This window comes from Bos javanicus, chromosome 15 (genome assembly GCF_032452875.1).
Source record: "Bos javanicus breed banteng chromosome 15, ARS-OSU_banteng_1.0, whole genome shotgun sequence".
NCBI classification, from domain to species: Eukaryota; Metazoa; Chordata; class Mammalia; order Artiodactyla; family Bovidae; genus Bos; species Bos javanicus.
In genome coordinates this window covers 30,963,234-30,982,857 of record NC_083882.1, presented here as the reverse complement: position 1 = coordinate 30,982,857, position 19,624 = coordinate 30,963,234, and the positions used below count along the sequence as shown (strand labels likewise).

The 19,624-nt window shown below is 49.3% G+C and overlaps 1 protein-coding gene across 1 annotated transcript in view; it reads right to left on the bottom strand.

Moving 5' to 3' along the window:
• Positions 1-19,624, bottom strand: part of POU2F3 (POU class 2 homeobox 3) — a 90,639-nt gene that overhangs the window by 9,736 nt on the left and 61,279 nt on the right. The window contains exons 4-10 of the mRNA XM_061440603.1: positions 15,499-15,603; positions 14,185-14,287; positions 11,061-11,143; positions 8,176-8,358; positions 7,631-7,772; positions 5,298-5,434; positions 2,887-3,048 (exon numbers count right to left, since the gene is read on the bottom strand). Of these exons, the coding sequence (XP_061296587.1) occupies positions 2,887-3,048; positions 5,298-5,434; positions 7,631-7,772; positions 8,176-8,358; positions 11,061-11,143; positions 14,185-14,287; positions 15,499-15,603 (915 nt within the window). The remainder of the gene's footprint in view (positions 1-2,886; positions 3,049-5,297; positions 5,435-7,630; positions 7,773-8,175; positions 8,359-11,060; positions 11,144-14,184; positions 14,288-15,498; positions 15,604-19,624) is intronic.

Sequence of the window (19,624 nt, the reverse complement as noted above, 5' to 3'; positions counted from 1 at the left end):
AGTGTGTGCTCAATAAATATTTAAGAAATGAATGGTCAATGAACATCATATTGTCTCCAACTTCAAATTGTCAATGGCTCCTCATAGCTTCGAGGGTAATTTAGCATCCATGGCCCACCATGATCCAGCTCTCATCAACCTCCTGTCTTAGGCCTAAACCCTTAGCTCCAGCCAGAACAAAAAGCTTGTGGTTCCCCAGATGCATCATGTTGTTTTAGAATTCAATGCCTCTCACAGACTATTCCTTCTGCTATGCTGTTCTTTTTATGAATTCCCAACCTGTTCTCCAAACAAATTAGGGAGTCAGCCCTCCTGCATCCCATCCTGATTTGGGGGGTCTTTCATCGGTGTTCCCACGGCAATCCTTCAGGGCTCCTTACAGCTGCTTCACCCACTTCATTGCAATTTCTTGCCTTTTCTGGCTCCACCTTCTTATTTTCTCCCCTTGGTCCTCTTCCTTTGCCCAGCCCTCAAATGCTGGTGTTTCCCAGGGTTGGGATTTCAATTTTCTTCTTTGCTTCTTCTGTACAAATTAAACAGGTGAGACCCTCCTGACCCAGGATGCCAACCACCACCTGTGTGCTTATGAGTCCCCAGCTCACTTCTCTATCCTGGCTTTTCCTTCTGAACTCCAGACCCATTATTCCAAGTGCCCGGGGACTTTCCTACTTGGGTGACCCATAGGCCTTACTGTATATCATAATGGTGTAAAGAACTAAAATGGGACTTCTTTGGAGATCCGGTGGCTAAGACTCTGTGCTCCCAATGCAAGGGGCCCCAGGTTTGATCTCTGGTTAGGGAACTAGATTCCACATGCAGCAACTAAGACTCAGCACAGCCAAATGAAAAAAAACAAAAGGAACTGAAATAATTTTTTCCTACTCCTAAGCCAGCTCCTCCCCTACGTATAATTGTTCCATCATCGGCACCAGCTTCTACCCAGTCAGTCTGGCCTGAATGCAGAGAGGCATCCCAGAGTACTCTCTTCCCTTTATGGTTCTCCCTGCCCCCACCCAGTTTTCAAGCTATTAACCAAGACCTAATAATTCTACCTTCTAATTATCTCCTGAATCTCTCCCATGCCCCTCATCTAACCAAATGGCTTTGCTTTGGCCCTCATCCTATCTTTACTGGATAACTGCGGTCACATCTAACTCATCTCTGAAACCAAGCCTGGTGCCTCTCAAGCCACCCTCTATGACTGCAGTCAGAGTGATGGTTCTAAAAAGCAAATTTGATCATGCCAGTGCCCTGCTTCAAATCCGTCAGCAATTCCCCAAGCCTTCACCTCCCTTACCCCTGCCCACAATCCCTTCCATCTGGCCCTTGCTGATCTATGCAGTCTTATCTGTCAACAGTCCTCCCCATGGAACCACCTGCTGTTCCGTGCCCTCTTCACCCTGCTTCCCACCACTGCACCATGGTTCTTCTACTTTCTCCTCTGGGAACTCTACCCGCTACACACTTACTTGCCTCTTCACTCCTTCTTGTCTTTTTAGACTCAGCTCAGGCATTAATTATCTCCTTGGGGAAGCCTTCCCTAACCACCACCTCCCGAGGCTTTGTTAGCTGCTACTCCTAAATTCTCTGAGAGAAACCATCGTGTTGTCTGCCATTTGATTATTTGTCTGTCTCCTCTGCTAGGCAGTGAGGTCCTCCGGGACAGGGGACAAATATTATTTATTTGTGTATCCCCAGCACTTGGTACAAAGAACAATACATAGTAGATGGTTGATCAATGTTTGGTGAAAGAATAAACAATAGTATGCGTTTATGAACTATGCCAGGACGAGGCTGGATTTCAGCCACCCTTGAGTGCTAGAAACATGGGGACAACACCATTATCCCCACCTCCCTTAATCTTCAACCTTCACCAATCCCAGGGATGGAGAAGATATTTTCTACCCTCCAGGCCTCCCAGTCTGCCTGAACTTCAAATCACTCCCAGCCCTGACTTCTCACCTTGCATTCTAGATTCCTAGATATAACCATCTACTTGACACTTTCTCTTGGATGCCCAGGATGTTAAGTCTAATATAACCAGCTCTAAATTCTCTGCTCACCTCCCCACCCTTCAAACCTGTTCCTCTACAGTCTTTATAATCTCAAAAAATGGCAACACCTGCCAATGTGTTGCTCAGGTCAGAACCGTTGAGGTCATCTTGGCCTCGTTTTTCGTACTTCCTGTCTGAGCTAACAGCACACGTTGTTGGCTTCATGGTGGAAATCCATTTAGAGTCCAACCACGTCTCCCCCCACCATGCCCTCCACCATAGCCCAAGCTTCCACCCCTTGAAGCTTGATTGTTGTAACTTTCTCAGGTGGTATCCTGCTTCCACACAGATTAATCTCCAAATGGCAGCCCGTGGCAGCTCTCTAGTGGTATTTTATTTCACTTAAGATGAAGGCCAGGGTCCTTTTGATGGCCTCTAAGACCTTTCCTTAGTGAATGGGGTCCTGTTACCTCTCTGACTTCATCTCCCGCTCCTCACCACCTTCCTTGCTCTGCCCTGGTGACACTGGCTTCCGTGCTCTTCCTCAAACATGCCAGCTCTTCTCATTTTCTGGTCCCACTACCTGGAACAACTCTTTCCTCCAGATATTTATATTTCATTCCCTTTCAATACTTAGATCCCTGATAAAATCTCACTTTATCAGAGAGGCCTTCTCTCACCCCTCTACTGAAACACCAGCTCCTTACCATCACATTCTATCTCCTTATTCTTCTTTACTTTATATTATATATATTTGATATGTAGTATCTCTTTGCTTATTTATTTACTCCATACTCCCCCACCCCATCTTCCTTAGGATGGGGAAGATTCTTGGCCTCCAGGCTTCATCTCCCCCAGTGCTTGGCAGGCAGTTTGGCTCCTGGCCACTCACCAGCCGGGAACTGTACATGGGTGATTTGATGGGTGTGGCCACAGGGCAGTTGATTCGCTTCTCCTTTTGTCGTCGGTTGCAGAACCAGACCCTCACCACCTCCTTCTCCATGGACAACTGCTCTGCAATCATGGAGATCTCCTCAGAGCTGGGTTTGGGGTTCTACAGAAACCAAAGGGACAGAGCCATCAGGAGGAGAAGGGAACAGGACCAAGAATCAAAGGTGGGGGAGAGATGTTCCAGGAAGCAGGATAGAACAATAGATGGAGCAAAAGCTTTAGAATCAGACCTAAGATGGAATAGTGGTTTTAGCCCTTACTCTGTGGCCTCAGGAAACTTTCCCAACCTCTCTGAGCCTCAGTCTTACCATCTATGAAAAGCTAAGCTAAGTCACTTCAGTCGTGTCCGACTCTTCGAGACCCCATAGACGGTAGTCCACCAGGCTCCTCTGTCCCTGGGATTCTCCAGGCAAGAACACTGGAGTGGGTTGCCATTTCCTTCTCCAACGCATGAAAGTGAAAAGTGAAAGTGGAGTCGCTCAGTTGTGTCCGACTCCTAGCAACCCCATGGACTGCAGCCCACCAGGCTCCTCCGTCCATGGGATTTTCCAGGCAAGAGTACTGGAGTGGGGTGCCACTGCCTTCTCCAGAACCATCTATGAAAGGAGAGTAATAATGACTACTGTGTAGGATTATTGTGGAGACTGAAGGAGAAAATGTGTGTCAACTGCCAAGTGCAGGGCCTGACATAGGGTGGAGGCTCTCCTCTCACTTCTTATCCAGGAGAAGTTCTGAATAAAGAAGCTGATGAGCTTGGTGGGGCAGGCTGAATCCCCAGAACCCATGTTCCCCTCTTTCCTCATAATCTGAGGAAAACTCTCAGCTGGTTTCTTCCTGCCTACCTCAGAATAGGAAATGCTAGTTAAAACACGTGGACTCATCAAGACTTCAGAGGAGATAAGCATGTTTGTGTGTGTGTGTGAGTCGATAAGTCGTGTCTGACTCTTTGCGGCTCCATGGACTGTAGCCTGCCAGGCTCTTCTGTCCATGGGATTTCCCAGGTAAGAGTACTGCAGTGGGTTACCATTTCCTTCTCCATGGGATCTTCCCAACCCAGGGACTGAACCTACATCTCTATGTCTCCTGCATTGGCAGGTGGATTCTTTCCCACTGAGCCATCAGGGAAGCACATACATTTGCATACATACTCAAATATATATATATATATCCATCACTCCTTTGTTTTGACCGCTTCCACCCCCAACTCAATCTTTGATCTTAGCCCCCTTTCTCTCCTTTCTACAGCCTCCCTTACTCTTGCTACTCTGAGAAACTTCAGCAAAAGGAAAAACCAACTCTTATCATCCTGCCAGCAGGATGCAGCCATCAAGTCCTCAGTCACATGCATGGGGGAATCTGCTGGGGAGGCCACAGTCCTGGAGGCCTGGGGCCTGCGAGGCAGAACTAGGCCATGGGTACATCCTTGAGGGACCTGAGCGGTGTGGATGGAAACTCTGGAGGCCAGTCCCTAAGGGACCCTGATTAAAGGCTCTTTAGGCCACACATGTTTATCCCTCATCTCTTCCCCGGCTCCCATGGGGCACATAACTGGTATTATTAGCTTCCACATATTGACTCCAGAGTACACTTTTGCTGCAAGTCCCAAACAATGTGTGTATGTAATACGATCACAAATATTTAAGTGTATGTGAAGTGAAAGTGTTAGTTGTTCAGTCATGTCCGATTCTTTACAACTCCCTGGACTGTAGCCTGTCAGGCTCCTCTGTCCATGGGATTCTCCAGGCAACAATACTGGAGTGGGTTGCCATCTCCTTCTGCAGGGGATCTTCCCGACCCAGGGATCGAACCCAGGTCTCCTGCATTGCAGGCAGATTCTTTACCATCTGAGCCAGCAGAGAAGCAAGTGTATGCCAAAGAAAGAAACAGAGGGACATACATAGATGACATTTGGTGGTGAATTTTTTTTCCTACTTCCCTGCATTTTCCAAATTCTTTACAATGAGTATTTATTTTACGTATATAATTTGAAAAATACAAAGCAATGTGAGGAAGATAAAGAATATATACACAATGTCCTGGCTTTGCTTCCTTTATCTCAACTGGATACAGATACAATCCTCTCCACTAGGATTCTAGATCCCAGTCTAAATCTCTCGGCTCAAGGGATCATGGGTACCAAATAGAGGTCAGAGCCAGCAGGGTCTGTGGGGGAGGAAGTTTCTGGAGCCCAGCCTGTCACTCAAGCACCTGGAGAAGGAGCAGGTCTCTGTTTCTGACCCTTTCCCAGGGCAGGTGTTGGGGGCTCGGGGGTGGTGCCCAAGGACCTGTGCGTGTATGCTCACCCTCCTGTGCAAGTCAGCCCACCTGCCCCCACCCCAAAGATCTGCTCACATCTTGAAATCTCTTCTCCAGAGTCAGACGGATGTTGGTCTCAATGCTGGTCCGCTTCTTCCTCTTCCTCCCGAACACCTCGCTGAGGGCGGGGTAAGAGTTGGGGGTGCTCATCGAGGGGTCCGACGGGGAGGATTCTGTGTGGAGCGGGAGAGGAGAGGAGGCTCAGAGAGGGGAAGGCAGCCGGTACAGGCTCTGTCTCCCTGGACTTGAGGTCCCATGACCCTCTCCCAGCAGGTCCGCGGCCCCACCCCTCGCAGGGGAGCATGAACAGCCTGAGAATCCTGCTTCTCCTCGCTGCTCCGGGCAAAGGTCCTCCACGCCTCCCACCTCGGTGCCTCCAGCATTTGCGGTCATGGTTCAGGGACACCCAGACATCAGCGGCATGTGTGGGTGTGAGTGGGTGAGGGCAGTGGCACTCACAGGTCTGTCTTTTACAAGGAGGCCTGGATGTGAATCCTGAGGGAAATGGGAACTGGGGTTTTGAGCTAAAAGCAATGGCCCTTGGAGGCCAGAGGCTGGTGTGAGGCCACTTCCTTTGCAGCATGAGTGCTGCAGCTGAGGTGGTGTGAGGGGTCAACTGGGAGGGCCCTCCAGAAGCATTCAGGCGCAGACGGGGAGTCACGCCAGAAGAGATCTGCAAGGTCCTTTCCCAAAGATCCTAAGACTCTCTGGTCATCTCTCTCAGTTCAGCGCTCCAGTAAAACCTGCCAAAGGGACAGCCTGGTGGGGACACTTCCTTACCCACTCCCTTGTTTCCATGTGGAAGGACTTCCGAGAGGGTCCCATCCTTGGCTGCCCATCTCCCACTCTCCTCTTTATCCTTAGTAACCACTGGGAAGTGAAGTGTTAGTCACTCAGTCATGTCTGACTTCTTGTGACACCATGGACTGTAGCCTGCCAGGCTCCTCTGTCCATGGGATTCTCCAGGTAAGAATACTGGAGTGGGTTGCCATTCCCTTCTCCAGGGTATTGACCCAGGGATCAAACCCGGGTCTCCTGCGTTGCAGGCAGAATCTTTACCATCTGAGCCACCAGGGAAGCCCCATAGTAACCATTAACCCACACTATCTACAGACTAGAGCCCAGCCCCACCACTGGCTCTTCTCCTCACCCTGGGATGACTTTGTACTACCCCCATCCTTCCCCCAGGGAGGTCTGGCACTATCTCGTGGCATTTTGGGTGTTACAACAGGGGGCGGGCATCTAGTGTGTAGAGACCAAGGATGCTGCTAAATAGCCTATAATTCATGGGGCAGCTTCCATGAAAAAGTACTGTCTGTCCCAAGATACTGCTGCTGCTGCTGCTGCTAAGTCACTTCAGTCGTGTCCGACTCTGTGCGACCCCAGAGACGGCAGCCCACCAGGCTCCCCCATCCCTGGGATTCTCCAGGCAAGAACACTGGAGTGGGTTGCCATTTCCTTCTCCAGTGCATGAAAGTGAAAAGTGAAAGTGAAGTCGCTCAGTCGTGTCCCATTCTGAGTGACCCCATGGACTGCAGCCTACCAGGCTCCTCCGTCCATGGGATTTTCCAGGCAAGAGTACTGGAGTGGGGTGCCATTGCCTTCTCCATAGATACTGCTAATGCTGTGGTTAAGAACCCTATCCCACACTGTTCCCTGACACCAAACTCTTCCATTCATTATTCCAAATGTTTTGCCCCTGGCTTATACCCTGGGCCTCCTGGAATTGCCTCCATGGCCACCACGCCTGACTGAATCCTCCTGCAAACCCCACTCCTGCTGGAACGCTTTCCCAAGTAACTTGCTGACCTCTGAAAACCTACTCAAGGATTAGCCAGATAAAGATCTTTTGTTGTGCCTGTTGCCTCCTCCTCCCGGCCATGAGACCCTGGAGAGCCCCCTTCCCTATGCCCCTGCTCTAGACCCAGTCCAGACAGTAGTCTGGGTGTGTTGGCTCTGGAGACCCCACCTTTGTCTCTGGTGAGCAGTCCTAGGTGAGGCCAGGCAGGTCCTGTCCCCGGTGTCTTATTTTTCTGTTGGTTCCAGACTCAGGAGGAGAGGAAAGGGCCCTGAGTGTTGACCACTGAAAGCCCCAGCATAGATCAGTCACCAGCCCCTTTCTGCGGACCTTCAAAGGCAGGGGTCCCCCACCTCTGGGATCTAATGCCTGATGATCTGAGGTGGAGCTGATGTAATCATAATAGACATAGAGTGCACAATACATGTAATGCGCTTGAATCATGCCGAAACCACTCCCCAACCCTGGGTCTGTGAAAAAATTGTCCTCCATGAAAACCAGTCCCTGGAGCCTAAAAGGTTGAGGACCACTGCTCTAAGGCACCATCCATCTTCACGTCCTCAAGGCCTACCTGCATCGTTCAGCCACTTCTCCAGCAGCGGCTTGAGCTTGCACATGTTCTTGAAGCTCAGATTGAGGGCCTCAAATCGTGAGATAGTTGTCTGGCTGAAGTCATTACCATACAGCTTTCCCATGGCCAGACCCACATCGCCCTGCACGTGGGGGTGGAGAGGGAGGAACTTGATTGACAGGTCCCTTCTCCCCTTTGTCCACATCCCCCACCATCCTAGCTCCTCGCCACACCTTTTGAGCTCCCACCCATCACCCTGGCTCCCTTCCAGGTTTCTTCCTCTAAGATGGAAACCTGGTTACTTCTCTCCTTAGACTCTGAGTGGTGTGTGCCTTGCCTCTGGCCTGGCTCTCATTCCTTGCCCCCTCCATCAGCAGGGTCCCCGGCTTCCCTACCAATGGCAACTGTGCCCCATTGCTAGGGGACACAGGGGCACAATGGGTTTGCCCCGAACACCATGAGCTTGAGGTGCTCTTAAACCTACACTTAGGAAGTCCAGTCTCTACTCAGCCCAAGTTCTTCACCTCCTCAGTCCCAAACCAAACCTGTGTGAAGCCCAGCTTAATGCGCCTCTGCTTGAAGGTCTTGGCAAACTTCTCCAGCTCCTCTAGGTCACTGGGCTCGTCAGCTCCTCCAGCACTGGGGAGATGCTTGGGCACAGGGAGATGCTGAGATGCTTCCAGATGGGGTTCTAAAGAAGATCCTGGTAGCCCAGGGCGCCCAACTGCCTAAGAGGAGACACACACCAAGCTCACCCACAGTCAACAGATGAAATGGCATTCTCTGAGCTTTTTGCACTAAAGCCCTGCTTAGAGGCTAACAGGTTAGATTCCTATTATGTCAGTGTTTGGAAGTGGAAATTGGAGTTTCTGTGAAGGGACTGGGCTTCCCTGGTGGCTCAATGGTAAAGAATCCCTGCCAATGCAGGAGATGCAGGTTTGATCCCTGGGTTGGGAAGATTCCCTAGAGAAGGAAATGGCAACCCACTCCAGTATACTTGCCTGGGAAATCCCACGGACAGAGGAGCCTGGCGGGCTACAGTCCATGAGGTCGCTCAGACATGGCTTAGCGACTAAACAACAATGACGCGAAGGGACCAGCAGGAGCAGCTAGGGCAGAAACAGGAGTGTGGGACAGGGCGGTGGCCTTTCTGGGCTTTAGCCTATGACTCACAGTTTGACTCTGAGCAGGTAACTTCCTCCTTTCAGTTTTCCACCGTAAAAGGAGCTAGCAGGGTTGTCTACAAAGATCCCCAAAACAAATCTCAAAATGGGATAAGGAGAAGGTTGTTTGTCTCGTCTGTTCTTTTCCACAAAGCAAAGTGACTGAGGTGTTCAACAGGCATTAACTGAAGATAACAGTGGGCGTCTGAGACTCATTATGTTAATGGAATTCCCATAAAATTCCAGACTCTTGTGACCACCATTTTACTTTCTAAACCATCATTTTCTTTCATGAGAATATTTTGCTTTCTGCTTTTCTTTTTTTTAAAATCAAAAGTATTCCACTACTATCCAAGTGCCCCTTGATCGCATTCATGGTTGCCAGGAGATGTTCTTTCTTTAGTTTATGTTCATAGAACAGACTCTTATACCTGGAATCCAATTTATGCCTATTGGGGTCAGGAGTAAATTGAGCTCGTCCGTGAAAAAGGCATGGAGCCCAGGCTTGGGGTCCTAAGGGGCTTATATACAGGGCAACGGCTGTGCTGCTAGCCATGTGGATGAAGTGGCCTAAGTCCACTCTTTTATCTTCCTTTCCAGTTTACTCCTTTCCAAGCCTGGGGTTAACTTTAGTCTTTTCTTCAGGCCTCCCATTCACACAGGCAACCTTGTGATGACCAGAGAAACGTTAAGGACTCTTTTCCTCGAGGGAGGTTATTTTAGAACAGAATGATTTGAAACCATTAGGCTTTGAACCTTTTCAGTGGGAGACTGGGTGGCGCAGACCAGACCCTCAGGACAAAGCCCATGTCCTACCTTCACATCCAATCAGCTGCAGAACTGCTTTGAGTCAGCTTCCCCCACATCCTCTGTCAGCCCCTCCTTTCTGCCCTTACTTGTTGCTGTTGTTGAGTTACTAAGTCGTGTCTGACTCTTCGACCCCATGGACTGCAGCACACCAGGCCTCCCTGTCCTTCACTGTCTCTTGGAGTTTGCTCAAACTCATGTCCACTGAGTCAGTGATGCTGTCTAACCATCTCATCCTCTACCCTTACTGCTACCACTCTGAGTAGGTCTCTTTACTGCTGCCTCAGGATGATCTTAATAATCTTCCAGTCTTTCTGCTTCTGGTCTCACATGGCTCTTGTGTTATAAGTCACATGAGTTGATCTTCAGAATCCTCTAAGATTTATTCCAGATCTAAGTCTGTGGTGATGATATTCCGCTAGCAGTAAGGAAGAGGTCTGAGAGCTTAGGACACTGGTGTCCTCGTTTCTATTAGCCACTAGGTGGCACCCTCGGCTCTTCCAGAAGTTCAGTGGACTCCAGCACTGTAAAGCCAGGGGCAATCCATGGGGATTTTAGCGCAGAGAAGGGATTAGGATCTCTGCAGTCATTCCCAGCTCTTCTACACGTCGGATTCTGCAGAGCCATCTCATGCAATGGTGTAGGGGTTAACTGCACAGGGGCAGCTAATGAGGGGGAGGGGTGGCAGCTCTGATGTAACTCCAGCTGCTCTGGCCAAGCCACATTCCCTGGTATGAGGCTGCCTCTGGCCAGAGGAAGTGGTGCCTTTTTTTCTCACTGGCAAGCAGGTGCTGTGCGGCACCAGGGCAGCTCTGCAAAGGGCCCTCTTGCAGACCTCAGTCTTCCCAACCCAGGGACCTGTCCACTACAGAAGCCAATCTAGAAAAGCAATTATATATATATATATATATATTTTTTTTTTTGGCCCTGCCACGTGGCACATGAAATCTCAGTTTCCTGACCAGGGATCAAACCTGTGCTCCCTGCAGTGAAAGCGCAGAGTTCCCTGGACCACCAGGGAAGTCCCTCAAAGAGTGGGTTCTTAAGAGAGGCCCAGAGATGAGAGACCTTGTCTTGGTGTTCTCCTGACATCAAGCCTGTGGCTCTCTGGTCTCCCCCTTGGGTCTTGAGAGTACCAGGAGGGCGGCAGTAACTTTAGTGTGTCTGGAAAGCTAGCTGAGCCCTGCAGAGCACTGATGCAGGGGCCTGATCGGGGATGGAGTGGAATGCGCGCGTCCAGAGCAGGCTAGCCCAGGAACTGGAATCTCTGGCTTCTAATTCTGGCTCCACAAGTGACACTGGGTCACTCATTTCCTCTGACTGTGGCTTGAATTTCCTCCTCTGCGTCAATGGGGACAATCCCTTGCTATTCACTCTCCCCAAAAGGAGAAACCAGGGAGCTTAACTCCATCAAGAGCTGAGAGGTTCCTAGAGGGGAGAGGAGGAGTACGCGTGTTTACCTGGGATGTGAGGCCAGGCCCCGTCTGCGGAAGGAGGAGCGAGCTCTGTTGTTGCGGAAAGGGGAGAAGATTTGGCTGCAGACCTGGGTGAAAGGGGAAGAACAAAGCAACAAACGCCTAAAATCCAGGCCAACTGAAAGACATGCTCTACGTAATAACTGTCCCCACCCCCCTGCTACCTAACCCCCCCAACCCCGCCCTGGAGCCCTGAGGAGAGGCCCCCACGAACACTGTCAGGATTGCCACACACAAGTGGAGGCGAATCAGACATGGGGATAAGCAGATGTAAACAGCAGTCCCCAAACCAGTCCTTCTGCTTGCCTGCCTGCCTGCCTGGAGTGGTACAAAGGCTGAGGAGGGTCAAGGAAACCAGCTCTGGGATCTGATAGCCAGGCCTGAAGAAACCCAAGGTGGGAAGGAAATGAGGGGGGTGACTACTCAGAATTCAAGCTGGGGCTGAGGGTTTTCGTTTTGCCTGCAGAAGTAGCCGGGATGGCTAGAGAGGCCTAGCCACATCTGAAAAGATGCCAGGTCAAAGGAATGGGGCGATACAGCTCTAAAGGGCAGCAGACAAGTGCCAGAGGCTCTTGGCAGGACCCAGACATTGTACACTTGGGAGGAAGGGCTAAGAGAGAGAACGGAAGAGCCCAGGCCAAGCTTCTGGCAACTCTCTCTGGTGGTATGGACTCTACCTGCTTCTTCACACTGCCTGAGGTCTGCTTCCTCCTTCTTGCTCCAGGAAAACTGTCCATGAAGCGCTCTGCCTGGTTGGTGGTCATGACAATGGCCTCCCTCTAAGAAGAGCCACAGCCAGGAACTGTTACTCACATTACGGGAATGGAACTGACTACCAAAGCATGTGATGGGGCAGGTCACCCCACGCACTCAGCACAGAGCAGAACCTTGGGGTCTCTGTTGTCCCTAAGCTGTTCTGGGTCACTGACGTGTAGCACCTACTGAGGCTGACCACTGTACTCTTCAGAATGAAGAGATGCTTTACATCAGTGACCCAGAACAGATTAGGGACAACAGAGACCCTGGAGGCTTAATTTTTCCTTGTTAAAATACATAGGCAAGAAAAATAAAATACATAGGCAAATTTGCAGCAACATGGACGGACCTAGAGACGGTCATATTGAGTGAAGTAAGTCAGATAGAGAAGAAATATCCTATGACATTCTTTACATATGGAATATGAAGAGAGATGACTTACCCGAGACAAATGAACTTATTTACAGAACAGAAAGAGACTCATTGGCTTAGAGAACAAACTTATGGTTGCCGGAGGAATAATGGGGGGAAAGGGACAGCTAGGGAGTTTGGGATGGACATGTACACACCCCTGTATTTAAAATGGACACCTAACAAGGACCTACTGTATAGCACAGGGTCTCTGCTCAGTGTTTTGTGGCAGCCTAGATGGGAGGGGAGTTCAGGGGAGAATGGGTACATGTGTATGTACGGCTGAGTCCCTTCACTGTTCACTGGAAACTATCATAACATTGTTAATTGGCTATATCCCAACACAAAATTAAATGTTTTTTTTTTTAATAATAATAATGAAGTTTAAAAATACGTAAGCAAGAAAGCTATAAAGAACCCTGTACTGAGAGTCAGAGGCACGAGTACTAACAGTGATCTGACATTTACGCTGCATTTTGAAATGTACAAAGCCCTCTCACATGCATTATTTCAAATAGCTCTCAGTAACCTTGTGAGGCAGAGTTTTAGTATGATTCCATTTTTAGGGAGGAGAAAAAGGAACCTCAGAGAGGTCAGGTAAGGTTCTCAAGGAGACTCAGCTAGTAAATGACTTTTTTAAACCAATGAGTTTTTCTGATTCTAAATACTAAACTGTATTCTCTCTCTGTGTCACACACTAGCCTCATTGGTTATATGCCTGAGCCAGTTTCACAGTGCCATTTTTCAAAAGAAATAGAATTAACTGTTACCTTCCCTTTCCTATGCCAGGAACAGGATGTGCACTGTTTAGTGAATGCAGAGACTCACAGATTCACTTATGTCCTCATTCATCATCATCATAACACTCTGAGATGTCTTGGAAACGAAGGATACCTATTACTGGGCAGGTGGTAAGGACAGAAGGCAAGATTGCGGTTTCGTCGGGTTCTGGATTTCCAAAGCCTCTCTTTGGGATTTGAACAGTGGAGAGAAGCTTAGACTTCATCACTTTCAGCTCTAGTTGGTGGAGGTGGGAGACAGCGAGGCAGTACCATGCAATGCCAAAAAAATGGGTTTCTGAAACCCATTTTTCAGAAAATGGGTTTTCTGAAGAAAAGAAATTTACGGAACTTTCTAGTAGGTCCACCTACCATTCGAGGTTATTTTTAAAGATGTCAGAAAAATCCCTCCACAGAACTCCTGGCATATCAAGCTCAAGAAATGTTAGTTATTACTGTGAATATTCTAGTCTAGTTGCTCTTGGCCAACGAGAAGTTCTCTGCGAGGAACTTCCCTGTGGGAGGAAACCCAACAATGCTCTGCATAGCCTGTGGGTGGCGCTGCCGCCCCACACAAATGGAATTCCAGCTCCCCGAGGGCGGGCGTCTGTTTCCACATCCTGAGTCCTGGGGAGGTTTCCAAGGAATTGGGACTGCGTTTCCCAAAGAGCTCCTCCTTCCTTGCTCTGCCCCGGCTCTGCCACCTTTTACCTTCGTTCTCAACTGGTCATGAAATTAAGGAAGATCGGAGAAGGAGGAGGAGAAGGATTCTCAACCTGAAGGGCAAAACCAGGTCCCTTCTTCAGGCCTTGAGCTGGATAAGCCGCTCTTAATACCAGAGGGTAAGCTGGTCACCCACCAACCTTAATGTAGCACTAGTGGTAAAGAACCCGCTTGCCAGTGCAGGAGACATAAAAGACTCGGGTTCGACCCCTGGGTTGGGAAGATTCCCCTGGAGAAGGAAGCTGCATCCCACTCCAGTATTCTTGCCTGGAGAATCCCATGGATTCTCCATAGTGTTGCCAAGAGTTGGACACAACTGAAGTGACTTAGCACACACATGCGCACATGAGTTGGTCACCCACACCCCACACTTGGGTCCCAGCAGGCAGAAGCAGCCCTTTACCGCCCTTGTCTATATAGAAAACCCCCAGGGTTCTCACCTTGCTGCCCAGGCTGGCTCTGAGATAGCAGGAACTGGGAAACAGACTGTAGGTGTCCGGGAACCAGCACGAGCTGCTGGAGTGGGTGGAGGGAGGCCATGTCCTATGCAGGGCGACACAGACATCATAGAATTTACAAGCTGGGAGCGTGGGCTCCATCCACCCGCTGCCTGTCTGTCCCAGGGGTATCCACCGGGAGCTTGCCCTATGCCTCTGTGTGTCCCTGTATGTGGCACATAGCGGCTACCCCGTTAATGGTGCTATTGATACACTGCCTGCCCTCAGTCAGGCTGTGCCTCGCAGCCTGTTGTTACTTAACCTTGCCTTGTTATTTAACTTTCGTGTGTGTCAGAACTGTCTCCCAGCTAGACTGATAATGCCCCGAGGACACAGACTGTGGGTATTACCCATCTCTCAGAGGTTTACCCTAGAAATGACACACAGTACACAATTTTTTTTTTAATCTCATGCCCTTTGATTATACTAAAAGCCATTTTCATCTTGGCCGTTTCCAGGGTCTAAACCATTCCTGGAGGAAGAAGCCTGTTGCTTGCTCTTAATAAAAACGCTTTGATGAAACAGAAAGTCCATTTCCCCTTGGGGTTCCTCCCATTAGCCCCCACAAAGAGAAATACCAGTCCCAATATCCAGGGACATGGGAGTTCTCTGTGATCTGGACCCGTGGGAGTCTATGATCCCCACAGGACCGAGCTTAGGTCTGTGCACAAAGAAAAGACTTGGTAAATCCTTGCTGAAAAGAAGTGAAAGAATAAGTGCACATTCTATCCTTAAATATTTCCAGGGAAGTGGTGGCTCATTCTTCCCTGGGGGAATCCATATCAAATCAGGGACTTACCCTGTGGACATCCAGCCTTCTCAGACATTTGTCATTACTATTTCAGGAGCCCCTTTATTCCTTCTAGCTTGACAAACTCTTGAGGAGGAAGAATGGGCTTAGTGGGGACAGAAGTGCTCTGTGACCATAGCTGTCATCGTGGGGCTCCACTGAATATGGCTGGCAGACCCCAGCCCTATAGCTGTGAGCCCTATCATTTTGGCAAGACAGGCTGCTTTTTCTCCCAGAGAGGTGGAGACCTCCCTCTTTGCATAAGTAGCCAGGCTTCATCTTTCTGAGGACTGTCTGGTAACCCTAGCCCCACCTCAGACATCGAAGTTTCCCTGCAGGGGATTCTTTGGCCCAATCTGGATGCACTGAGAGCCAGGTCCAGAGGTGAAGCATTTTGCAGGAGGCTCGCCTGAAACTCACTGGCCCACTGAGACTATTAGGGCTCCCCGACTTGAGCTGGCATTTACCCCAGACATTTGATTTCCGGGCATCATGGCAGGTCCTTGACTCAGGTGGCATGGTCGATGAGAGAGAGTCTGCTGCAGGGAGTCGCTGAGGTCCTCAGTTTTAATCTGTAAGCGGAGGCAGGAAGGAGAAGCATCAGTTCAGGACCCCTCAAGCAGAAGGAAGGGGAAACTCGGAGAAGGCGAAGGCAGGAGATGTTCAACAAGCCCCAAGAGTCAGAAAACTCGCGCAGCGCCTATTGGGCTGCAACTTGATTTTCCTGCCTGTGTGAGTCCTTTAGGTTAGGGCAGCTGGTAAGGGACAGAGGTTGAGAGGTTCTCAGGGGTAAATGTGCTCAACGGGGTGTCCACCTGGATTGATTGCTCCTGAACACCATGGCCTGTGCTGGTGTGTACAGCAATACACGTTCTTCCTCACTAAAACTCAAAAAATGAGGAATTTTTGTAGTGACTTCAAACATTTCTTTCAGATTGTTAGATGATATTCTTTTTGTCTTGGGGGTGGCATGTTAGGATTTCTTTTTGGACATGATAGTGCTCCTCAATGGTATTTTTATTCCATTTTCTTTATTTATTTACGGCTGAGCTGGGTCCCCACTGCTGCACAGGTTTTTCTCTGGTTGTGGTGAGCAGGGGCTGCTCTCCAGAGGTAGTGCACGGGCCTCTCGTTGTGGAGCATGGGCTTTAGAGTGCACTTTACAAAGTTTTTTAAAAAAAGAAAAAGGCAGTTCTTTTCCAATCTCCCTTATAGTCTGTTTTTTATTTTCCTGGTCCACAAAATCCCAAAGTCTGGGAACCAGCTTCCCTCCATTCCCCCATGTTTTCTACACTAACCTGCCCTCTGCGAGCTGAGTTGCTTTGGCAGCCAGCTTCCTTAGCCATGCGGCTTGGGTGACAGACCTTGCCTGTCTCCCTACAGGTGGGGACATGCTCCCTCACAGTCACTGCTGAAGTTGCAGCCTGAGGGGCCTGTGGTGGTTTCCACACTCTCTCCAGCCTCTACCACCCTTCAGTGGCAGCACCAACCACCCACCTGTGGGTTTTCCAGGTGTCCAAGGGCAGGGCAGGAAGTTCTACCTATGCCCACCCCTTCTCCCACCCTGAGAACAACTACCCTCTTGCAGCCTTTCAAAAAGTCCATTGTGGGGGTGGAGGGTGGGTAGAGAGTATGCAAGGGACTCTGAATTCATATAATACAGCAGGGAGCTTGGGATCCAGACAGAACCTTATAAAAGACATTGGGGGGGCGGGGGCTGGTGTCGGGCGGGTATGGCTTGGCTGGAAGCTCTTGTCCATAGGAATCTTGGTTGAAACCATTTTCTTGGTCTATGCTGGGAATATCACTGACATCCTGGAATCTTTCTTGTCTGCATTAGTTTAACACAAGTCAAAGGTTCAGACTAACAGCTCTACTTGTGCTCAACTGCTGTGGGAAAATGGTGCTTTGGATCACTAAAGAAAGAACTCCCTGTGGTTGGAGAGTTAGGAAGATCTTGTTGAGTGACACAGACCAAGGGGGGAGCCCACGTCCTAAGTATGGTACTTCGTACCTAGTGGGAACCCAATGCGTGTTAACTGAATCAAAGACACAGAGTCTCTCTCCCCATCCTGCATCGGGATACAGTGAGGAAAACATCGAACAGGGAGCTAGAACCTGTTTCTAGTCCTAACTTTGACCCTAGTTTACAACATAACCTTGAGCAATCATTTCGTCTCTGTGAGACTTGGTTTCCCCATTCTACATGATTTTTCTTTCGCTCCTCCAGCTTGCTACAGCGCTCTTAGATAAAGCAGATCTAAACAGCACCAGGAAGCCCTGCTTGTACCAAAAGTGATAAGAAGATGGTCCTTTTGGGGATAGTCTTTATACATCTTTCCTCTCCTTCCTCACCTAAGGAGACTATTCTAGAAACTTGGAAGCAAAGAGGAGGAAGTCAGAGTGTCAGAAAACAGCCTTGTGAGGGCAGACAGTTAGACATCCAGAAAACTTCAAAGGCACTGCCCCCCAGGAGTGTTCTCCAGAATATCCTCCATCCCCACCCTCAATGCCCTTCAGCTTTCCCCACCCACCATACTTGGCATCTCCATCTAAGAAGCTCCAGTGTCCTAGTTCTTCCCCCAGAAGTTAGAGTTTTCACATCCTAGATTCCGGGGAAACATTCGTTAGCAGGTTTTTGAAAGCTCAAAATAGATGATAAACTACTTATTTCAGATCACCACCAAGCTCAAGCTTTGCACAGAGAGGAGATTTTACTTAAGCAAAGCCTCCCTTCCCCACATGCTTCTTTTGCAGCCCCCTCGTGCTCCCGGGCATCCCTTATCCCCAGTGGGGATAGGTGAGACAGGATGGAGGAAGGGAGACGGAGGGAGAACATGGAAAATCGGAGCTCACAGCACGCTGGTGGAACCACCCCAGGCAGCTTGGCAGGGCTCCAGCTCGGAGGCAAGTGGCAGGGTTCCTTTATAGACTCATTATGCGCAATGGGGAGATAAGAAGGTGCAGCTATGACAGAGCTTGAAAACATGTGCTTTGCCTCCAACCTGAGTGCTATCTGTTAGAATCAGTGCCAGGTCTTCCTGCAACACTTAATTTCAGAAACCAGCGCCATCATAAAAGAAAATGCACCCTTTCATCTGCTTCCTGGATCAATTGCCCTCCATGCTCTTTCAAGGCCCCTGCCGACCTCCCACTTCTGAAAATGAGGTTCCTGATGGCAAAACATCCCCCTGGGTGTTAGCCTGGGGGTGTTCTGACAACTCCGTGTGTTACTCTTCTGAGTTTTTGCTTTATCGACACCTTATTTATCGACACCTTATTCTTTCATTTTTCATCATTTACTACCCCTTAGGTATGAGTTGCTGATGGTGAACCCCAAAGAAGGCAATCCTAAACAAACCAATTTGAAAGACAGCAAAGCAGAAGACTTTTCCTGTGACAAGTTCTAAAATCTCCGCTTTGGTCACTGAGTCTCAGAAAGAGCTGAACTGGACTAGGAGGAGGAGAGACACGGCAGCAACTCTGTCTGATCCCACACCCCTCCCACCCCCCTGCACACTTCTCTGATTACTCTCCGAGAGTTCAGAGGCTAAGAAACTAAGAAATCAAGTCCCTTCCAAATCCCAAAATCCCTCTCACGGCTGTCAAATGGAAAAGACTGGAACCTTTCCAGGCAACTGGGTGTTGGCTGTGGGTCGGAACGATGAGATAGAGAGACTTCTGTTGGATCCCATTGACTTATAACGTGAGAACCAGAGGCAAATTGGACGAAAACCCAATTTCCCGCATACTTGTGAAAACCCCACCAAACCCACAGCCTCCCTGAAACTGTGCAGATCATCTGCAGGGTCCCTTTGGAGCATCTTTTCACGCCAGTAGATTAATTCTCCAGGCCCTGTTGCGATGGACCGATCCCTGGGAACGTGAGCCACCACAAAGGGCTCTGCCAGGTCAAGGCGCGGTCAAGGCCATCGATCACTCTGTCCATCTATTGGACACAGTTAGTTAGTTTAGGATCTTCTCCACCCATTGTGCTGTGCAAAGGTGTTACACTGAGTCTTGGGTAGTGACCAGAGAGGTAAAGAGGTATCATGGGTGATTATCTTTTCTAACCCCAGCAAACTCCCTGACATCACCTGCTATAGAAAGCAATAAATAGTCTCTTCCTGGGAAGAGAGAGCCCTTTATGATGAATTGGAAACCCTTCAAACATTCCTTACTTAGCTTCACCTCCCAGTCAGGAATTTTGAAGACAAGTGCGTATCTTACTATCTCATGGAGACCAGGAGTGCTTCAGAGATGAGTGTAAAGGTATTCAACAGGACACTGGCTAAACCCTGACAAGGGAATGGTCCTCTGACCCTCCCCTGGCACTCTTTCTACAAAACAGTACTACATACTTTCCAGGGATAAGAGAGAGAACAGACGATAGGTGATGGAAAAGGTGATGCTGTGGTCCACACATACACTTGAACCTCCTTATTAACCATCTGATGGGGCTGGAGTACTTAGCCTTAGCCCCCTCCCTGTGACATTTCACATGGCCCTCTCCTGGGGGGAAAACAGCCCGACACTAATGAATATATCACTAGCGATGAAAATGATCAAAGCTGTAGTGCCAGTTGCATAACT